The sequence below is a fragment of the Mus pahari genome, chromosome 14 (assembly GCF_900095145.1).
Source record: "Mus pahari chromosome 14, PAHARI_EIJ_v1.1, whole genome shotgun sequence".
In the NCBI taxonomy this organism is placed as follows: Eukaryota; Metazoa; Chordata; class Mammalia; order Rodentia; family Muridae; genus Mus; species Mus pahari.
In genome coordinates, this window is record NC_034603.1 from 65,151,300 (window position 1) to 65,174,387 (window position 23,088).

Genomic DNA, 23,088 nt, shown 5'->3' on the forward strand with positions numbered 1-23,088 from the left:
AGAGAGAGAGAGAGAGAGAGAGAGAGAGAGAGAGAGAGAGAGAGAGAGAGAGAGAGAGAGAGAGAGAACAAAAAAGAATTTTTAAAAAAATCATTTAATATACAACACTCTGCTGGAGAGATGGCTCAGTGGTTAGAGAGTGCTGGCTGCTCTTCCTGAGGACCAGGGTTCAGTTCCCAGCACCCACATCAGGCAACTTACAACTGCCTATAACTCCAGCTCCAGTTCAAGCATCCTCTTCTAGTTTCTGCGGGTACCTGCACAAACTTGGGTACACAGAGATAGGCAACACACACTCGCGAGCACACGCACACACCACAAAACAACAACAACAACAATAAAAAACAGAAAGGCAACCCCAGCCCACCACTCTCTGCTGAAGATCAAAGGAAGCCATGTGGGGCAGAGAAGAATTCTGGACCCTACCCCCTGGGAGAGGAGGGAGTCAGAGCCAGTGAACAGCTGGTCAGAGAACCCCGCAACAGCTGGCTTCCGGTCACTAATGCTACATGCCCTTCCACTGTGGGAGCTGTGTGTGTAAAATGGTTTAGTAAAGACAACCCACACTGGGTTCCAAACGCCCCACCTGTAAAATGATGTTAGTGGAGGTTTGGGTGAGAATGAATGGCCCCTACAGGCTCATATATTTTCGTGCTTGGTCCCCAGCTGGTGGAACTGCTCGGGAAGGATTGGGAGGTGTGGTCTTATTGGAGGAGGGGTGTGGCTGAGGGGGGCTTTGAGGTTTCAGGCAGCTGTGAGCTCTCCACCATGCCTTCGCTCCACCATCATGGGATTCTCTAGCCCTCTGGATCCAGAAGCCCAATTGCACACTTTCTTTTCTCCATTGCCTTGGTCATGGTGTTTTTATCACAGCCACAGGAAAGTAACTTAAGACAGTACTGCCTATCCGTACAGGTTTTAGGGGAGGCTCACACCGACACCACTCTCTCAGCGCACCGATAGAAACAGTGAGTTCCACTCTCTGAAGGTTAAAAAGGCTCCTGGTCCACAAACAGGGTAAAGAGAGAGATTAGAGGATACCTCAACGTCCCGCTTCAGTTTTTCCAGGAAGTTCTTTTTGCTCTCTTCTCCCACATGCAGCTTCTGCCCTTCGTTGAGGAAGTCATTATCTTTGAATGTTGGCAAGTCCTTAGCCTGGGAGAGCAACAGCAGGTCAGGTTAGGCGGGTTAACTCGCTCAGCCAGGAAGCATGGCCTGGAGGGTCTGCTGGGAGCAGTGTGCGGAGACGGGAGGGGTCCTTAACACAGACGCACAGCGTCAGAGAGGTGAGTGTGAGACAGGCAATGACAGCAATCGTGACGTGTATCAGACACTGAGGACCCCCTCCTGCTGAGCCTCGGCCGAGCTTAGGGAACCACCGGCTGACTCAGGCTGGACACAGAAACCTTCTCCATCCCAACAGAACCACAAAGAACCCAGCAAAGGCAGGAGCCAGTGCTGAGTGTGCCAAGGGCAAGCAGGGCTTGATGACCCATAACCATATGCTTGGGAGCTGGACTGGGGGTCACAGAGGGGACATGACAGATGGCCAACAGAAGGTGTCAGTGGGCAAGTGACCCTTTCACATACCTTTTCCTTGTCACTGGCTTCTCTGGCAACAGTGGAACCCTGGAGGGACAAGAGCCACCAGAAGTCATGCTGAGGCAAACTCCTTTGGCAGATACACATGTGTGTAACATACATGTACGTGTGCATAGGGGACAGAGGCTGACAGCAGGTGTTTTCCTCTGCTTTTGTTGTTGTTGTTATTGTTTAAATGGCTTTTTGACACACAGAGTTTTCTCTATGTAGTCCTGGTTGCCCTGGAACTCACTGAGTAGACTGGGCTAGCCTCTAACTCACCGGAATCTGCCTGTCTCTGCCTCCCAAGTGCTAGGATCTCTGCCCACCCCCCACCTTTCATATATGTGTGTGTGTGTGTGTGTGTGTGTGTGTGTGTGTGTGTGTGTGNTTAAATGGCTTTTTGACACACAGAGTTTTCTCTATGTAGTCCTGGTTGCCCTGGAACTCACTGAGTAGACTGGGCTAGCCTCTAACTCACCGGAAATTTATTTATCTACAGTGTCTTGTAGTAGCCTTGTTGCCTGGTTGCAGGCTTTCATATATGTGTGTGTGTGTGTGTGTGTGTGTGTGTGAAGGAGGGGAGGGGGTGGGGGGATGGGCCAACAAGCCCCAGTGACCTTCCTGGTTTTGTTTCCCGAGTACTGGCATCAGAAGTGAACAGCCCGATGCTTGCCTTTTTTCTTGGTTGCTACTGATTGCACTTTGGCCTTCAGGATTTCACAGTGAGTGTTTTACCCGCTGAGCCATCACCCTAGCCCCAAGGGTAAACTCCTTTGAGCAAGTGAATGTACACTAGGTACAGTTAAGGGGTGCATGGATGTAGGCTGGTTAGCATCTTAGAGGAGTCAGAAGGCAGTCATAGCCACTCTAGCACGGCCATTTCTTGAACTGACACGGCAGATGCTCAGTCAACATGATTGCCCTGGATAGCTCGGTCCCCACTCTCATGGACCTTTCTGAACAGCAGTGGCCAAGTCATCATCGTCACGGGGCTACGCGGCACAGGAAGGAGACACTCTAGGCATGTAGCCCAGGCCCGGACCTGGACTGTAGGGGGGCAGCGGTGGCCAGGCCTACTTCTAGAAGGGAGGTAGGAAGTGATTAGTTAGGGGAAAGAGGAGGTGTGGAGGAGCACAGGGCTGCTGGGAGGGAAACTATGCACACAGTATATATGCAATCCTGGCTAGGAGCAGGGGACAGACTGTGTGGTTGCAGCAGAGGGAGGGGACAGGATGCGAGGTGACAGAAATCAGGAAGCCTGGCTCAAGAACAACAGAGGCCATGTACCCCAGTTCATAGCCTTAGACACATCCTTCTCGGTCTACAGAAACGCACTTATGCAGTCACTGTGTGGAACTGGACAAAAGTCAGCACGTATGCATTGGTACAGCCTTCCCCTCGGCGTGCACATCCCACAGACAGGAACTGAAGCGCATCAACTGTCTCCTATGCTACAACTAGGGCTTAACCAACCTCTTTATTACCGCCACCTTGACTTCAAATAGCCGGTCTACAATAATCAGGCACGTCAACTGTGGAGTTCTCCATCCCACTAGAAGGTGTGCTTCCCCACTCCCAGTACACACAGCTGGAGGCGCAGCCCCTCCCGGCCACAAGGAGAGCAGTGGACCCACACAGAGCACCGAACCTCTTACCTTCAGGTCGTATTTACGATGCACAGTAAGCCGATGACTGAATACGTTCCTGGTGACCACCATGTAGGTTTCCACCCCATCCACGGTCAGGCGGTACATGCCCAGGAACTGTGGCAAGAGGGTACTGCCGTGACACTCCACTATGAACTAGAATGGAGAAGAGGAAGCAAGGAGGGCTGAGGGGCGGGAAAGCACCCGGAACACCTGGGACGCTTCCGGGCTAAGGTGCTCTTGGAGATTTGATCTCTAGACTTGTGGGATTTTGTTTGTTTGTTTTGTTTGTTGTTGTTGTTTCTGGTTTTTCGAGACAGAGTTTCTCTGTGTAGCCCTGGCTGTCCTGGAACTCACTGAGACCAGGCTGGCCTCGAACTCAGAAATCCGCCTGCCTCTGCCTCCCGAGTGCTGGGGTTAAAGGTGTGTACCACCACTGCCTGGCTAGACTTGTGGTTTTAAGACAGGCTCTGCAGGAACACTGGCTGTTCTTTCTAGAAGACCTAGAAGACGTCGGGAGAACTGAATGACTCCAAAGCCACATCCCTGCCTATATTGTGGATTAAACTCCGGGACTTCTGCTCTACCATCGAAGACCAGAAGTTTCCTTTACCACTCCTCTAGGCCTGGTTAGCAGGCGCCATGGTTAACTTTGATGGTAACTTAACTGGTCTGGAAGCATCTCTGAAGGAACTAGAAGAGATGGCTCAGCGGTTAAGAGCACTTGCTCTCTTCCAGAGAACCTGTATTCGATTCCCAGCACCCACAGGGTAGCTCACAACTGTCTGTAACTCAGTTCCAGGGGTCTGACACTCACTTCTGGCCTCTCTGGGCGCCAGGCACACAGATGGTTCATATACAGATAACGGTGCACAGACATATATGTAGGCAAAACACCCATACTCATAAACATTAATTTTTTAAAAACTACCTAAGAGGCTAGCACAACACACCTGGGGTACAGGGTATATATTCCACAGCCATGAGTACACGAGGGCGGACCTGAGAGATGATCTGATCTACTGATCGAACCGTGGTATGAGGCCATTATCGGCAAGCGGGAAGGTGGAAGTGGGGGCAGCTAGAGGAAGTAGTATCTGTGGCATGTCCTCGGGAGCTGTGTCCTGCCCTAGCCACTTCCTACTTGTCCTCTGTCTGCTCCTAGCCCGCCTCTCCCTTGCTACGCGTTCCCAGCACAGTGAACATTCTCCCCAAGTGCCTGAGGCTGAGGGACTGGGTTCTTCAAAACTATGAGCCAAAAACCCCCCGACCATGAGCCAAAACAGATTGATCCTTCTTCTCTTTTATTTTTTAATTACACTTGATCGGTTAATTTTACGTGGTACTACATGCAAAAGACAACTTGCAGGAACCAGTTCTCTCCTCCATCCCAGTGGAGACTGAATTCAAGTCATGGGTGTGGTGGGTGGGGGAGGGAGTATCTCGGCTCCCTGCTTTCAGTTCAAGTATAAGCTTTCTTTCGACCCGCTGTTCGAGTTGCCAGGCCTGCAACTGTACTCCACCACCATCATGGATGGTAACCCCCTGGGACTGTGAGCCCAAATACATTCTTCTAAAAGGTTTCTCAGCCATGGTGATTTTCCACAGCATTAGGAAAGTTAACTAACGGGTCGGCGGCAAACACCCTTGCCCACTGAGATGTCGCATAGGCCCCCAATTTTTAATTCTCTGAGCTGTTTCCGTCAGATACGAGGAAGTGTCTGCCACTACCCCAGGGGACCCGACCTCCCCGCCAATCCCACTGCAGCTCTGTCCCTCCCCCAACCCATCCTCCACAGCCGGGCCTGGGACTCCTCATACCTGGTGGTATTTCTTTAGAATGTTGTGCATCTCGGCCACATCCTCACTTGACACAGTCTTGATGACGAAACGCCGGTCATAGGTGGTGAGGAAGCGTGTGCCGCACCTGCCCTGGCTGTCACTGTTGATAGGTGCGCTCCGTGTCACTGAATTCTGAGGAGTCCAAACAGAAGCAGTTGAGTTTGATGAGAGACACAGTTTGTTTGTGGGTTTTGTTTTGTTTTGTTTCTTTTCTTCCCCACATTGCTAAGAGGTGAACCCAGGGCCTTGGGCACACTGGAGAAGCACCCCCCGCTGAGCTACCTCTCCATCCCTAAGATTCTGGCTTCAACTCAGAACTTCTACAGACTGACAAACACCAAGACAGAGGTGCCCAGAGTGGACCTCTCTCTTGGACCCTTTTCTCTTAGGGTGTTCATATCCCTCGCTGAAATGCTTCTCCAGATAACCAGAGCTGCTCCTGCCTTTGACCTCAGACCAGGCTCTGTGTTTGATGTGTGATATACATGTCCGTTCTCATCCCGAGGGCTGCTCTGGAAACTAGAACTGCCTCAGTGTGAAGTGACCAAGTTCTCATCTTGACCCTCACAAGCAATATGGCCTCAAGGGAGATGCTTAAGTTTTGACACTCGGGACACAGGGAGACAGACCAAAGGGACAGCTGAGTCTCTTGGGTAACGGAGCTTAGGAAAGACTCAAAAGGCCCAGCTCAGGGAGCCATGGGCACGTATGCTCTTTCCTAAGTATTGATCCCACCTCTTGAAAGGATGATGTCATCTCTCTTGCCAGTGCCTTCCTCCGGTGGGCCTGCCTCATCAGTGCGTGTAGGAAGGCAAGGCCAGGAGCCTGTACTTCCGGCTCTTGTCCCCTGTCCCCGCTATGCTCAGAGAACCCCAGAGAGGGTGAGACATGTATACAAAGGCATGAGGGCTTCAGGAGGTAAGATGCAGGGGCGGTCTCTGCTGCCCAGGTTACTAAAATCACACCCGCTTGGGACCTGTTCCCAGGGAGGTTCTTTGCCCAACCTTCCCCAATCTCATGAAGTCCTTCCTGATCACTTAATACAACCTCACGAAATCCTCTGCCGGGGCCGGAGAGATGGCTTAGCGGTTTGAAACATCTATTCCCAGCACATAACAGTAACTCCCACTCCAGGGGAATCCGATAGCTCTGAGTGCCACAGTGCTGGCTCACACATACCCACACGCAGACACACCCGTAATTAAAAATAAAGTGACTCTTAAATACAAAGGCCAGGCTTGACGACACACATCTTGAATCTCAGCACTCAGGAGGTAGAGGCAGGTAGATCTCTGAATTCAAGGCTAGCCTGGTCTACATAACAGGTTCCTGGTTGGTCAGAGCCCCATGATAAACTCAAAAGACAGATGAGCAACAGCAACAACAACAACGACAACCCCGTGGGGAACCTGCACTGTCTTCCCAGGGCAGCAATACTAAGAGGTCAGGAATGCTGGCATCTGGTAGTAAGGGTGCTAAATTAAAGAAACATGTCCCATGAGTCCCCAGCCCAAAAAAGGTGAGTAGGCTGTGTTAACCAGGTGTCCTCTCTCCCTGTCTGGCCCTGTAACAGCCCTGCCGCCTTGTGTGCAGCATCCGGGACTCCCGAGCACTGTGAACGCACAAGCTAAGTGTCCCCTCCCTGAACAGCAGCCTTGTTGCCCTCATTTCAGCCTTGAGCACGTCCGTCGTGTGCCCAGAAGGCCATTAGAGGCAGGATGCCGACGGGGAGAGGATGTGGTGAGACAGCCCAGGGACAGAGGACAAACCACAGTGGAAGGAACAGAGCCAAGCCACTTGGGGTGGCAGAAATGGCAAGACAATTTCAGAAAAGCATGACTCCATTCAGGTTATGATTGGGTTCAGGGTTTGCTCTCAGCAGAGGAGCTGGAGGGGACCTCAGGTCTTCTCAGCCACGGACCTGGCGTGTGCTCTCCCCTCCTTCCTCGGGACACTAATAGCTACCTCCAGAGTGGGGGAGGGGAAGGGAAGGCTCTCATCCCCAGACCCATCCTACTCCTGTGAATCCTGGCAGGTTCACAACAGAGCTTTCTGGGTTTTAGGCTCTTGTTTTTGATCCCGCTGTGGTATCAGCACAGGTGACTGAGAAAGTAAGCTACGGTCCCGTCCCGCTGCAGAGAAAATCTCCACCTTCACTAGCAGGCTGTGTGCCAGGAAAAGAAGGGGCTCTAAGCTCAAGGTGGAGATGGTGCAGAGCCATGGCTGCTGAGTCAGACTCTGCTGCCCTGACTGACACTCCTGATTGTCCAGTGGCTTCTAGGCCAGGACCGTGCTCTGAAGGCAGCAGTCTCCCGGGAAGCCAGGGGCCATGCTCAGGAGGTGGTGCGGGTCCTTGACAATAGGAGGATGTAGGTTGTTCTCTCTGACGCCTTTCTTTGCTAATCTGTCTTACCTGCTTTCAACAGGCCTCGTTGCACGCTCTATCTCAGTCAAACTACCAAGTTAGGGTTCTTCAGCCTAGACCGGGCGTGTCAGACTGAAATCAAGCAACTCCCACACAGCTCTCTCCCTTTGCTCCTCCTCGCCCTCCCAGGCTCCTAGAGGCTTTCCAGTCCTGGTCGGCTGGCACTAGGCGTGAGCCTGGACAGGGGGGTGCAGTAGCTCAGGGACAGTTGACATTCTGCCCCCTGCCTGTCTGAATCCCCCTGCTGTGCCAAGACAGCTCAGTACCTACCTGGTAATCCTGGTCATCAATGCCAAACCTCTCCCTGAGGTTTCGGAACACCATGGGGCAGTACTCCTTGAACTTGAAGCGGCTGGGGAGGTTTTCCCTGGGGAAAGCAGACACAGGCTTTGTGAACTACCCTAACTCAGCTCGAGCAACGCCAGATCATTCACAGTGTGGCCTGGAGAGATTCTGGGAGTCTCAAAATCTGCATTTTATTTCCTTCCTTCCTTCCTTCCTTTCTTCCTTCCTTTCTTCCTTCCTTTCTTCCTTGCTTGCTTGCTTGCTTGCTTGCTTGCTTGTCTTTTTGTTTTGTTTTGTTTTTTGAGGTCTCACTCTGTAGACCAGGCTGGCTTTGAACTTACTCTCCACCCACCTCTGCCTCCCGAATGCTGGCATTAAAAGAATGTACCGCGCTGGAGAGATGGCTCAGTGGTTAAGAGCACTGACTGCTCTTCCAGAGGTTCTGAGTTCAATTCCCAGCAACCACATGGTGGCTCACAACCATCTGTAATGGGCATCCGATTCCCTCTTCTGGTGTGTCTGAAGGCAGTGACAGTGTACCCACATACATGAAATAAATAAATCTTTAAAAAAAAGAAAAAGAAAAAAAAGAAGAATGTACCACCACGTCTGGCAAAATCTGCATTTTCAACAAACACTGTAGGTGATTCTATCTCTGTAAGAATTCATCTAAGTGTACACTTGAAATTCATATGTCTTTGTTTGTTTGTTTGTTTGTATGCTGTCCTTAAGACTTAAAAAGAGAGCCGGGTGTGGTGGCGCACACCTTTAATACCAGCACTCGGGAGGCAGAGGCAGGCGGATTTCTGAGTTCAAGGCCAGCTTGGTCTACAAAGTGAGTTCCAGGACAGCCAGGGTTATACAGAGGAACCCAAGGTAGGAGTGCCAACCTGAACTACCTACTGAGTTAACAGAACATCCTGGGGCTTGTACTGAAGAGGTCTTGAGTCAGCTGACTAGGAATGTGGTTTTTTTTTTTAGTTTGTTTGTGCTTTTTGTGGTCCTAGTGATCAAGCCCAGGGAACACACACACACACACACACACACACACAAGGCTACCACCGAGTGATATGCCAGCCCCGGAATCACATCTTTGCAAAGCCATGCTACTTCTTAGTCAAGCCCAGACTCCTAGACAGAGAGAAAGCCATCCAGAAAGGAGGCTCTTCCCCACAGCCTCCGAGGTAAGTCTGGACTGAGGCCCTCTGGTTATACCACAATGCCAGACTTCCCGAAAATCAAAATAAAAGGCCCTTCCTGCTGCCTCTCTACACATCTTCTAGAACAGCTGTGATGTCTACCACACATCACACCTGGAACTACTGAAATGAACAGAAGCAAAGATGAAAGACAGTTACACACTCGGGTGTTCTTCTCTGGACCAACACGCTCAAGGGATGGGAAACCCTGGATGGGAGGCCTGTGATGTCGGCCCTGGAGTCCTAACCTCTTAAAGAGTAGCACCCGCAGTCAGAACTTGGTGCTCAACGTCACTACCTAAACTTCCCACTGGTGAATTTGCAGCTTTTTGGACGTCAGACCAATGTCTAGAAGTGGTTGCGACATCTTTGGAGACCTTCCAGTGGCCATCTTTTTACCTAGCACCACTGAGGACCTACCCTTAGCCAATTTTTGTTTGTTGAAACAGGACCTGCTGCCTGCCATTCCTCGGGGACACTTGGGAGGTGGTTGCTCAGAACACAGATGGCTTCTAGAACAAGATGTCCCTACCTACTCTGGCAGAGAGAGGCCACTAGAAGATGCTCTGAAATCCAGCTTTTCCTCTGGGCTGGCAGTCTGAAAATGGTGGGCTAACTCCCCAGCTGGTGAGGCGGTGGAGAGGAGGGGCGGCAGGGCCCAGGGGGAGCATGCAGAACGGAGCACCTCAATAGGTAAGAGACGATAACGGGACTGGAGGGTCTCCAGAAATGTTGAGACAACTTCTTGTATTGGTCTGACACCCAAAAAGCTGCAATGTCACCTGTGAGAAGTTACTTTGGGTAGTGAGGGATGTTGGGCACCCAGCTCTGCCTGTGGTTTATTCTATCCCACATCGGTGGGAGAACAAAGGACTTGGCTACATCCAGACAGGAACAAGCCCAGTAACGCAGAGGACGACAGGGCCCTGCCGCAGGACACTAGCTGCCTCAGCTCCAAGCAGCTCACGTCTCTGGAGCTGGTCCTGGGTGAATCACCTGGGGTGCCCAGCCACACACCCTAAGGGACACTGGAAGTAGGACGATACAGAAGGGAGCTGGGCGTGGGGAAAATCACATTTTTTAAAATGCATCTTCCAGACCCATTGGTCACCTCTGCCAACAAGTGTAGTTGTGACACAATGTCAGGAACTTTAAGGAAGGAAAGGATTGTCCACAAAACCTAGCCCCTTCCCGCCCCCCAAGAGACCACTCACTTATTGAAGAGATGATTGTCCACCTTGATCTTGCTGTAAGCTTTGAAGTCATCCGGCATTAGCATGACAGGAACGGGGACGTTGCTCAGCTCATTGATCTGCAAAGCAAGGGGAAAGAGAAAGCCTGAGCCAGGAGGCCCCAGACAGACCACAGATAGACCGTCAGTACCGAATGCATCCCCACCTGTCCAGAGTCTGTCCCTGTCTGCTGCTGCTCTTCTCAGACTCACCTCCACCTGTCTGAGTCTCCTCTTCCTCATAAGGAAGGGTTCCAAAGGCACCTGTTCCCTAAGGCTTCCTCAGGCCTACCACGAATTTCAGTTAACACTGATAAACCTCATGAGCCCTGCTAGACTTCCTCAGGCAATGCCTTGTGCCTGATCTTTCTTTTCCGATGCTGGGGATTGAATCTAGAACTTGGCACATGTCAGGCCACACTACTGATTGTGCCTAGTGAAGATCACCTACTTGGCACTCTTTTTTTGTTTGTTTGTTTGTTTTTTGAGACAGGGTTTCTCTGTATAGCCCTGGCTGTCCTGGAACTCACTTTGTAGACCAGGCTGGCCTCAAACTCAGAAATCCGCCTGCCTTGTACTTGCACTCTTGTACAGGACAGTTACTCAGAAACTTTTTGTCAACTGTAATCAATGCATTAAGGAATAAATGCCCTCCATCCTCGGTGCATACTAAGTGAAGCCCTTCGGTTATCTTAATACACATTGAGGGCTCTTTAAGAAATTAGCTCATGGCAAGAAAAAGGCAAGGTGGACGGGTGTAACTTGTGTCTCTGAAGGATTAAATTGGAAGTCATGGGGTGTGGTGTTGCGAGCCTTTAATCTCTGCACTCTAGAGTCAGATATAGGCAGGATCTCTGTGAGTTCAAGACCAGCCTGATCTACAGAGCTCCATAATAAGACCATGACTCAAAACAGATATAGATAGATAGATAGATAGATAGATAGGTAGATAGATAGATAAAACAAAGTGAGCAGAGGACTTAAACATCTGGGCCCCGATTCATTTTGACCCCATGAGGAAAGCTGGACCAGTTTATCACGCAACAACCTGCTTATGCTGAACTGGGGACAATGCTTTGCCTTAGTGCAAACAAACACACGCACACACCCACACACGGACACACAGATGCACATGCACACAGGGCCTGGGCAAGGGAGCTGGCTCCCCATTGGTGCAGCACCAAGAGCGGATCCTGCACTTCCCCATCTTGTTTAGTCAATTAGTGGTCTAATTAGCCACAGATGTCCTCCCCCATCACAGCAGAGTATTTGACATTTGACCCTCGACCCAGCCACCACTAATGCACTCAGGATTTACAGAGGAAACCTAAGTCATGACTTAATGGACTGGGGTGAAGGGCGCAGCCTTCGGTCTCCCAGACCCTCTCTTCCCAGACCCTCTATTATCTACTTGGGCCCCATGTGGCAGGAAGGGGATATCCTACAGTCATTAGGACTCCATCAGGAGTACAAATGGGGGAACTGGCATTTAATTTGCTTCTGCTTTTATGTTCTAAATCTTTTTTACTTAGAAATGTCAGATGATGGAGTGAGTTTCAAGTTAATTGAGCCAGTGAACCACTTTCCCAGAGTTAGTGAAAAGCCCAACGCACTTATGGAGTGTGTGGGGTGTGTGTGTGTGTGTAGAAAGAGGGAGAGGGAAAGAGAGTGAAGAAGGGGGAGAGAGAGAGAGAGAGAGAGAGAGAGAGAGAGAGAACATGCATGCAATCAGGGAGCTATTCAACAAATAGTAAAACCAAAACCTTGATAAGAATAGAGAAGCAGACTCTCTAGGTAAATGCGTTTACATGAAACTGGAGAACAGGGATCGAAACACAGAAATCCCATACTACGGCCTGTGTGGGCTGCGGACAGCCAGGAGCGAAAGAGACTGAGGAGGCATGCCCCGTCCCCACCCCCAGCACGGTGGCACACCTTTAGAGCAATGCCAGCACTAGGGAAGCTTAAGGAAGTGAAGCTCTGAGTTCGAGGCCAGCCAGATCTACAGAGCAAGTTTCAGGACAGCCAGGGCTACATGGAAAGACCCTGTCTCAAAACCAACAAAAACAAACAAACAAACAAACACAAAAAGAAGCAGCAGCACGACCCAGGGTGATAAAAATAATCGGAGACCAGGCGTCGTGGCCGTGGCAGGGACAGTGGCACCTGCCAGCAATCCACCATACTTAGGAGGAGGAAAATCAAGAGTTCAAGGCCAACTGAGCTACAGGAGACTGTGTAAAATAAAACAAAGCACAAAAGGCTGGGCATGGAGCTCCACAGCAAAGCATTTGACTGGCATACAGAAGGCCCTGGGTTCAATCCCAGCACTGCAAAAATAAATACAAAATATAAAAATAAAAACTTAGTCGGGCGTGGTGGCGCACGGCTTTAATCCCAGCACTCAGGAGACAGAGGCAGGCGGATTTCTGAGTTCAAGGCCAGCCTGGTCTACAAAGTGAGTTCCAGGATAGCCAGGGCTACACAGAGAAACCCTGTCTTGAAAAACAAAAACAAAAACAAAAAAAAACAAAAAAAAACCTACGGCAATTGGTTACTCGAGCATACATTTTTTGGCGAAAGTCAGTACACTGTTCATTAGAGATTCCTGGGGTTTATTGTATGAGCTGTTCTCTTTGACAAAGGTGGTTCTGTAATTCCCAGCATCCCCCTCTGTGATGCCCCTCATTGGCTACACCTTCCACTGGTCAAAAGATCGGCTGCATTGCTGGTGCTCGGAGAGAACCTGACTGTCAAATCCAGGCCTGTGGTGGGAGCCAGTCCACTTCCTTGCTCCTCTGCCATCAGACAATGCATGGCTATCCCACTTCCTTTGGCCTGGCACTTCAAGCCTCGCTCTACAAGTTAAAGGAGAAACAGGCACTCAGATGGCTGAAGTGGGAGGACCTGGAGTTTAAAGCTAGCCTGGGACACGCAGAAAGATCCTGGCTTAAAGACAAGAGTGAGGTGGTTGGGATGCCGGGAGACCTGGCAGTTGGGAGACAGAGGCAGAGACGGGAGGGTGAGTCAGACTATGGCATGCAAACACCGAAAACAAAGGGGCAAAACGCCTTTCATTCCAACACGTGGGAAGCAGAGGCAGGAAGATCTGAGTTAAGAGACCAGCCTGGTCTACACAGACAGTTCCAGGCCATCCAGGTCTACACCGAGGTGAGGCTCTAACAAAACATAAAACAGAGAGGCAAGACAGAGCTTGATACTTTGGGAACTAGAAGATGTATATTAACCATGATTATATTATTATTGTTATTAGTATTAGTATTGGCTTGTTCTTTTTTTTTTTTTTTAAGATTTATTTATTTATTATATGTAAGTACACTGTAGCTGTCCTCAGACACTCCAGAAGAGGGCATCAGATCTTGTTTCGGATGGTTGTGAGCTACCATGTGGTTGCTGGGATTTGAACTCCAGACCTTCGGAAGAGCAGTCGGGTGCTCTTACCCACTGAGCCATCTCACCAACCCGGCTTGTTTTTTTTTTAAGACAGGATTTTTCTGTGTAGCCCTCCCTACAGACAAGGCTGGCCTGCACCTTAGACATCTGCCTGCCTCTGCTTCCTGTGTGCTGTGCCAGCACTGCCTGGAACAACTGATTATTCTAACGGGACCAGGCTGAATTACCCTAAGAAGAACTACTAGGGAAATGCTTTACTAATTCAGTCTCTGAACTTTTTTTTAAAGCTTTATTTTTTTTTAAAGATTTATTTATTTTATGAACATAAATATACTGTCACTCCCTTCAGACACACCAGAAGAGGGCACCGGATCCCATTGCAGATGGTTGTGAGCCACCATGTGGTTGCAGGGAATTGAACTCAGGACCTTCTTCATTCGGAAGAACAGCCAGTGTTCTTAACCTCTGAGCCATCTCTCCAGCCCTAAAGCTTTGGGGTTTTTTGGTTGGTTTTTGTTTTTTTGATTTTTTTTTTTTGAGACAGGGTTTCTCTGCATAGCCCTGGCTGTCCTGGAACTCACTCTGTAGACCAGGCTGGCCTTGAACTCAGAAATCCGCCTGCCTCTGCCTCCCGAGTGCTGGGATTAATGCGTGTGCCGCCACGCCCGGCCTTTTTTTTTTTTTTTTTTAATTATTATTATATGTAAGTACACTGTAGCTATCTTCAGACACACCAGCAGAGGGCGTCATATATCATTCTGGGTGGTTGTGAGCCACCATGATTTGAACTCGGGACCTTCGGAAAAGCAGTCGGTGCTCTTACTTTAAAGCTTTGTTTTTAATTATGCATTTTTGTGCATGTCTGTGTGTCGGTGTGTATATGAGTGTCAGTACCCGAGGGGCTGGCACAGGGTACAGAGCCTCTGGAGTTGGCGTGAACAGGTGGCGGCTATTACTCATCATGAGTGCTGGAAATGGAATTCAGAACTTGGGACCCTCCAAGAGCAGTGTAACATTTATTTTTATTTATACGTGTGTGTGTGTGTGTGTGTGTGTGTGTGTGTGCACTTGTGTAAGTGCTTGCACATGTGTATGGGGGAGGAGGATTACCACATGCACGTGGGTGCCTCCAGAGGCTAGAAAAGGATGCTGGATCCCCTTAGCTGGAGTTTCAGGAGGTTGTGAGCCACCGGACTTGGAAGCTTAGGGACTGAACTCGCTGGTCCTCAGAAAGAGCAGCAAGTGCCCTTAACTACTGAGCCATCGCTCCAGTGTAACTCTTACCATAACATGGCTTAAATGGTTGTAAGCTGGCTATCTTTGGGTTTCAGTTCCATCCTTACTATTGAGTCTACAACGTAATAACAGAACGTTTAAATTCAGATAGAACAACAGTGAACAATTATAGCTCACCTTTGGTTTCCGTGGAGCCACGGATACAGATGGTGACTCACTCTGGAGACCAGAAGTACTTTTTCCCCTTACTTGTACTAAATTTCATATCCCCAGAGAGCTCGATTGGATTTCAGTTGAACAGTACTTATTGAAATAGCTACTATATGCGTCTGTCTATGTTGGGTATGTGTGTGGGAGGAGGGGGAGGGTAGGGAGATGTTGTATGCACAAAAGAAACAAGACATTCACGCTCTTATGGGGATCATGAGACAAACCCCACATCTGGACTCTTGGGGAGCACACACTCTAGTGGGAACTTGGGGAGACATGGGCAGAGGTTCTAAGGTTCAGAGGTTCTAACATCCTTGGCCCTCATACATCAGGCTAGAGACCAGGAACTTAAGCCTCTCCCAGCACTGCCAAGAACACTTGACACTGGAAGACTCTACAATAAGATCATGTTACATCTCTGCTTAAAAATCTTCCATGGTTCCTCATCAACCCCAGGGCAAAGTTTTAACTCCTTAGCCTGGCATTCAGTACCTTTCCTGATCTGGCTTAGTCTCTGCCAAACTCGATTGACTTTAGGCCAGGAGTGTGCCAGAAGCTCAGGATATACAAACAAATAGACATCTTTTCCATTTGGCTGGGAAGACAGCCGGGTTACAAAAGCAATGTGATGAACGTTGGAACCGTGTTACATATAACGGGAGATGAAAAAGCAGACCAAGGGACAGCTAACTCTGTCTGGCAGTGGGAAAGAAAGAGCGCCGGTGGCTAGGGCAAGTGCCGGAGAAAGGAAAGACCTAGGAAAAACGTCTAGGAAGGGAATTCCAAGTGGGAGGGAGAGCCAGAGCCAAAACTCGGCCTGGTTGCAAAATACAGTGCTGGTTTCTGGAGCAGTAAGTGTGCGCAGGAAAATGTGGGAGGTACAGGTCAGAGGTAAAGGGGTGGGGTGGGGGTGCAGGCATTCGGTGAATAGTAATTAGTAAACAACAACTAACTGGACCTGGTGGTGTAGGCCTATAGCCCTAGCCATTTAGAAGACCGAAACTGGAGGGATAACAAGTTCAAGACCAGCCTGCACTGGGCTTTCAAGCAAGTTCAAGGCCAGCATTGGCAGTTTTGAAAACCAGGTCTCTAATCTCAGGAGGCAGACAGAGCTCTGGGAGTTCGAGGCCAGCCTGGTCTACAGAGTAAGTTCCAGGACAGCCAGGGCTACACAGAGAAACCCTGTCTCAAACAAAAACAAAACAAAACAAAAAAGGAAAAAAGGAAAAAAAGGAAGGAAGAGAAAGACTTGTCTCCAGGAGTTTAAAAAGAGGTGTGGGAAGTGGGTAGGCTGCAGCTGGACATCTGTTGCCAGGTCTGATAGCCTGAGCTCCATCCCAAGAACCCTTGTGGTGGATGGAAAAACAGACTCCTAAAAATTGTCCTCTGATCTCCACACACACACAAGACCACACACACAGGATCATAAATAAATAAATGAATGTCTTAGAATAAAATGAGGAGGAGCTGAGGTGGCAGGATAGCCAGGTTTTTAATACAAACAAACAAGGCTGAAGAGATGGCTCAGTGGTTAAGAGCACTGGCTGCTCTTCCAGCGGTCTTGAGTTCAATTCCCAGCAACATCATAACCATCTATAATGAGATCTGGCGCCCTCTTCTGGCTAGCAGGCATAAATGCAGGCAAGACCCTGTATATATAATAAATAAATCTTTTAAATAAATAAATAAATAAAATAAAATGAAGAGGCTGGCAGTATAGCTCAGTGGCAGAGCACTTGCCTAGAATACCAAGGTTCTGAGTTCAAAACCCAGTACAAGTACAAAGATTAACTGATTAAAGTAACAGTTGCTTGTATTGACTACATCCCAGGTGGACGCTTTGTAAGATTGTAACATCAGTGTATTTAATGAATTTTCTATGTCTTTTCCCCCCTTTATTTATTCTGTGTGCATGTGTGCCCGGGTGAGCATGCAGGAAGATCCTTTATGGGCCCAATGAACAGTTCGGATGACAGAGCAGCCCGATAAGGATGGAGAGGACCCAGGGTTAGAGAGATGGTTAAAAGCACTTGTTGCTCTTACAGGGAACTCAGGTTCAGTTCCCAGCACTCAAAGTCTGTAACTTCAATCCCAGAACCTCTGACACCCTCTCCTGGCCTCTGCGGGTACTACATGCAGGCAAAACACCAGCCGCATAAAAGAAAAACAAGTCATGGGGGGGGTATAAAAAGGCTAAAAAGAATGGAAAGAATGAAAGCCCAGAGACTAATCCAAGATCTGGCTGAATGATAGTCCTGTGTCGAAAGGCTCCCTTCTTCCCCTAGGGCGAACTAACTACTCAGGCCTGTGTGCATCTTTACAAACTAAGTATCACATCCAGGGTACATTTATTTATTTATTGTTTATTTGTTTATCATGGGTCCCAAGGCACATGTGTGTAGGTCAGAGGACGATTAACAGGAGCCATTTTTCCTCTTCCCTCTACTACGTTGAGTCCCAGGAACTGAACGCCTATGGTCAGGCTTGGTAGCAGCCGCCTTTACCTACAGCAGAGCCGCCTCATAGGCCAGGTAATTATTTCTTTACATGTCTGCTTTCTCCACTTGGCTGAGAACCCTTGGCACATGATGGGAACCAAAAGGTTGCTTGATAAATGTTAAGGCTGAAGGATAAATGAGCAGGGGTTGGGGCGGGGGGAAGGCAAGAGTTGGGGAGTCTAAAGGATGAAGGTGAGCAGAAAGAAAAACCCAGGGAGACAAGCAAGACCTGTAACTGTACCAATCTCTCCCCGTCTGGAAGATGGGAAAGGTTAAGGTTAGATGTTGAGGCCATGGTTGTACTCTGAAGCCTCACATACCAGAAAGGGAAAAACCAAGTGTACTTGGCAGACAGAGGGAACTTAAAGTTTTGTGACTGAAGAGGTCCCAGGAGATGTGCGCTTGCTTTACTGTCCACACAGTCCTGAGCCTCTCTCTTCCCCCTTTCAAAGCAACCAGCGCATCATGGGACACAGACCCACGTGAATGCCAGGCTACACACACCACCCTGGAAGGCAAGTCTGTTGCAGTTCCTCACGTAAATGGTTTTTGGATTATCCACATGATTAACTCCAGGAGCCATGAGCATAAATAATACAGGGGCTAAGGAAGCTGAGTAACAACCCAGGCTGGGCATGGTGGCTCACACTTCCGCACCGCACCGGGGAGGAGGAAGCAGGAAGACTGCATGCCAGACAGTGAGCGAACAAGATCCTGGCTCAAAAGAAAAAAGACTGAGCCCTGTGGAGGCGGGGACTTCCCAGCTGCTTAAGAGACTGCAAACCCAGGGCCTGCCTGGGATACAGAAGAAGTTTTGGCCACCCTGAGCAACTTAATGAGACTCCATTTAAAAAAAAAAAAAAAAAAAAAACTGGAAAGGGGGCTAAGGATGTAACTCAGTAGGTAGAGGATGCCTGGTACATACTTACAGGGCTCTAGGGCGTGACACCCAGCAATGCATATAACTGAGAGTAACAACAGATATACAAATATAAATCCAAGCACTCAGAAGGTAGAGGCAAGAGTTTCAGGAATTCAAGGTCATGCTAGGCTACACAGAGAGTTTGAGGCCAGCTTGAGCCAGGGGATCAGGGCTCCATTGCTCTTGGGGGGCTGCTCGCCTTACTTGAAGGTTCTTTTTCTTCAGATGCCTGATATGACACTATATCTTAAAATTAGAAAAGAAAAAGAAAAGGATGGGCTGGAGAGATGGCTCAGCAGTTAAGAGCCACTGACTACAAGCCGGGCGTGGTAGCGCACGCCTTTGATCCCAGCACTCGGGAAGCAGAGGCAGGCAGATTTCTGAGTTCGAGGCCAGCCTGGTCTACAAAGTGAGTTCCAGGACAGCCAGAGCTATACAGAGAAACCCTGTCTCGAACCCCCGCTCCCCCCCCAAAAAAATAAATAAAAATAAAAAAGAGCACTGACTGCTCTTCCAGAGGTCCTGAGTTCAAACCATTTGTAATGAGATCTAATGTCCTCTTCTGGTGTGTCTGAAGACAGCTACAATGTACTCATATGCATAAATAAATCAAAAAAAAAAAAGAAAAGAAAAAAAGAAAAAGAAAAAGAAAAGGGGAGAGAGCGAGAGAGAGAGAGAGAGAGAGAGAGAGAGAGAGAGAGAGAGAGAGAGAGANAAGGGGAGAGAGAGAGAGAGAGAGAGAGAGAGAGAGAGAGAGAGAGAGAGAGAGAGAGAGAGAGAGAGAAAGAGAAAGAAGTGCTCACCTAGAAGGTACAGGGCTCTGGGTTCATAACCATCATAACCACATCCCAGGACCACAAAAAACAAACAAGCCAACAAATAAATAAATGAACAAATAATCACAATTTGTTTTTAAATGCACAAAGGGGTTTAATAGACATTCTCCAAAGAAAATATACAATGGCCAGCACGAATGGAAGGATGCTTAACAATGTTACCAGAGAAATGCAAATCAAAAAAAAAAAAATCACAAGGAGATACAATTGCTCACCCACTGGAATGCCTATGCTAAAAAAGAAGGGTAGGGAGTGCTGACAGCGATCTGGAGCAACCATGTCACACCCTGGCAGAAACGTGTATAGCCCCTCTGGGGAAGAACTGGTGGTTTCTCAAATGAGTAAATACAGAGTTATCATCCATCCACTGCTACTGCTCTTCCTCATGATGTGCCACATACGTGTGGTTACTAAAGGGACTCACAACCGCCACACAGGGCAGCCTTCCAGTGCTGTATTCCTTCAGAGGGAACCTACTCCCTAATTCCAGACCCTCTGAAGTACCTAAGCCTCATCCACTAAGACCCCCGGTGGGTACTCCTCTGTCGGGTCTATCGTCCTCTCTACCCTCTTTGCCTCCACTGAGGAAACAAGGGGTTGAATGTCTTACCCAGGGACCCCCATGATTACACCGAGTTCAAATGCCTCTCTCAAAGCAAACAAACCAGTTCTTTGTTTGTTTTGTTTTTGTTTTGTTTTGTCTTAAAGGTTTCTCTTTTCCACTCAGACATAAAGCAAGCAACTAGTTCATGAGAAGGTAGCTGGCTTCTGCTGCACACATGTGCATATGCCATCTTAGCGCTAGACCAGCATGACTGAAGGCTTCAAACACTGAGACCCTGAAGAACTGAAGGAAAGGTGGTATCTGAAATCTTAAGTGGCAAAGAGGTGTAACAGGGCGCGTCTGAGGAAAGGGAACCCTCGAGAGAGGCCAGTAACCCGCCAGGAGCAACTGGGCCTTGATGCCCTGGAGAAAAAAACGGCAAAATGTTATGGCCTTCTGGGCACACGTATCTCACAGGGCACCTCGACACCTTCTGGTAGAGCAGAAGGAAGCAAGCCAGCTAACTACCTACCTAACTAACTACCTAACTAACTACCTAACCTTCAAAGCTCACCCATCCAGGACAGTGGTGCTTCAGATCCTCCTCCCACCTGTGGTCAAATTCCTGCGGATCCTGGAAAGTCAGTGCTTTTCCAGCTAGCCCACCAAACTTCCTTCAAGTTAGCAAAGGTCAACAGTAACCACCATGCTCTCTTGCCCTCAGTCTTCCATCAGATGCCCAGGTCTTTGCAGACTTATTGCTTGTCCATGAGAAAACCAAATACCATTCAAATACCATATACAATCCCAGGAACCGGTATGCACACGCACGCGCGCGCGCACACACACACACCTTCTCCCAGTACATATTCAGGTTCTCAAGCAAGACCATACCCTCATCTAACCTTGGTCATGGCTGAGAGTAAAAGGAACAAAAGACCTGTCACTCAAGAACTGCCACTAACCAACAGAGCCTCTTGGTGCTGGACAAGGAATTGTATCTTCACTGTAAGGACAGGCAAGCTACCCCAAGCCAAAGGCTTCGCTCGGTCTCCGGAGTGAAATTAGGGATCTGAAGTTACCCACCTTCAGGCTTTTTCTACAGGATGCTTTCGAGTGAGAAGCCAGATGTCAAACAAAATCAAGGAGTGACTCCCAGAAAGGGATGCAGGGTTCACAATTTGCTGACCCAGTTTCCCTGCAAATGTCAGATGACCCCTGAAGCAGCAGGAAGCAAGAGGAACAAGCTCTGCTCACTGTTGATGTCCAGCATCTTTAGAGGTTCCGGCATCACACTTCCCAGCCAGGACACTAAGCCCAGGGACTCCCAGGAAAAGGGTATGTGCCCAAGACTAAGAGGGCAACGAGGACCTCTTCTCTAAGGGACGGAGAGATCTGACACGCTGGCCTAGGTGGCTGTTCCTCAATCTCTAGCCAAAGACCCCCCTCTAGATCTTCTACCAAAGCAACAGAAAATGAAGTCTCGCTGACCCTGGACCCTGGGTCACTGTCTGGTCTTGTAGACAATTTCAAGTGTTCAGAAAAGTCATGGAGTCTAAAGAATGAAATCTGCAGGAGACCCGACCCTTCATCCCCCCCCAGCCCCCCAATTCTAAACTTGTGGCTGGTGGAGTCAGCACCTCAGGTCCTTTCACTTCCTCTGTTTGCTCCCAGTGTAGGGACTCACAAAGAAACGGTGAGAAGGTGAAGAGCAAGTCACCAAAAGAGAGCAGCCCTTAAACAGCAGCACATAAACCGAACCAACCAGCTACCGCCGTCCACATCCAACTCCTTGGCCGAGGCTGCTGCACCAACCCAGAGCACCCAGGACCCAAAAGACCACGCATCTGAGACAGTCATCACCATTATCACATCCCGGAAAACCATACGATAGACATGAAGTCAATGGCTTTGAAACATCACAGAAGAACGGGGAAGATACATTATTTCTATAACCAAGTCTACACTCCCTCGGGCCTTGTGTTCGCACTTATCCTTCATCCAAGGGGCCCTAAGTCAAGTGTCTGTGGTTCAGAGAAGTCTCTGGTTCTCCAGTTGGTACGTCTTCATGAAGAAGAAGAAGAAGAAGAAAAAAGGAAACCCAGAGAGGATGTCCACAGTCAGGAGTAAGGAGGCCTAGAAGATGGGAAACTTTGAGCAGCCACACCAACCAAAGGACCACAAACAGGAACATTCAGGCAAGCCAGTCCCACTTGCCCTGTCAACCGAGCAATGATCTGGTAGCCAGCTATAAGGGACAAGAGGAATGGCCATGCAACAAACACGCTGAGGGGAGAAGCAGCGTCGTTGCAGCACCCAGGCCTTCCCCTCGGAAGCTCCGGGGTTGCAGGGAGCCAGCATACGGACGCAAGATGCCAGAGGGGCTGGAGCGAAGGGGAGACGACGACGGCATAGCACGGGGACACCAGGCCTCGCGTGGCGAACGAGGAGTGCACGCCCGGCCGGACAGCGTGCACGGGTGGGCGGGCATGCAAGTGGCTCGGCGGAGGGGTTGCAGGCGTCACCCGCGGGGCGAGCGTGGCGAGGCCGGAGGGAGTGGGGGCGCGCACGGGGAAGCTGGTTACCGTGTGGTTCACCCCCCACATCAGGACGCTGAGAATCGGCTCGCTGGCCCGGAATAGCTTCACTTTCTGGCACACGAAATGCTTCTTCTTGGTCTTGGTTTTGCTGGCGCTGAGCGGCGCCACCGCCACCGCCGTGGTGCTGGTGCAGTTGGACGACATGCCCGGGGCGGCGGCGGCGGCGGCGGCGAAAGGGGGGGCGGCGGAGACAGCGCACCAGCGAGCGGCCCCAGGCCTCCCCCGAACCGATCCCCACCCCCGCTGCCTCACGGAGCCATGGTCGCGCCCGTCCCGTTACCTCCCCACCCCGCCCCGGTGGTTCCGTCCGCCCCACGCCCCGCCCTCGTTGCGCCAGCCCGCCCCGCCCCGCCCCGCCCCCGGGAGCAGGCCAGCCTGCTCCTCGCCCCGCCCCCGGGCGGCACCGCCCACTGCATCCCGGCTCTCCCCTCCCGGTCGGAATGGTACCGCCCGTCCCCGGGCGCTCGCGGCTGCCCCGCCCACTCCTCCTCTCCGGGCCGGCCGGGAACCCAGCCGGATTCACGCGCGGGAACGAGGAAGACTGGGGATGGACAGCCTCGAGGCACTCCGCAAGAAGGGCTCCCTGCTCGGACAGCCTCAAGGCCGGGCTTTGACT

General features: G+C 50.0%; 1 protein-coding gene across 1 annotated transcript in view; it reads right to left on the reverse strand.

The window, feature by feature from the left end:
• Positions 1-23,088, reverse strand: part of Pip4k2b (phosphatidylinositol-5-phosphate 4-kinase type 2 beta) — a 29,193-nt gene extending 6,105 nt beyond the window's left edge. The window contains exons 1-7 of the mRNA XM_021212756.1: positions 22,458-23,088; positions 10,196-10,293; positions 7,768-7,864; positions 5,052-5,204; positions 3,240-3,386; positions 1,591-1,629; positions 1,042-1,155 (exon numbers count right to left, since the gene is read on the reverse strand). Of these exons, the coding sequence (XP_021068415.1) occupies positions 1,042-1,155; positions 1,591-1,629; positions 3,240-3,386; positions 5,052-5,204; positions 7,768-7,864; positions 10,196-10,293; positions 22,458-22,616 (807 nt within the window). The 5' untranslated portion in view covers positions 22,617-23,088. The remainder of the gene's footprint in view (positions 1-1,041; positions 1,156-1,590; positions 1,630-3,239; positions 3,387-5,051; positions 5,205-7,767; positions 7,865-10,195; positions 10,294-22,457) is intronic.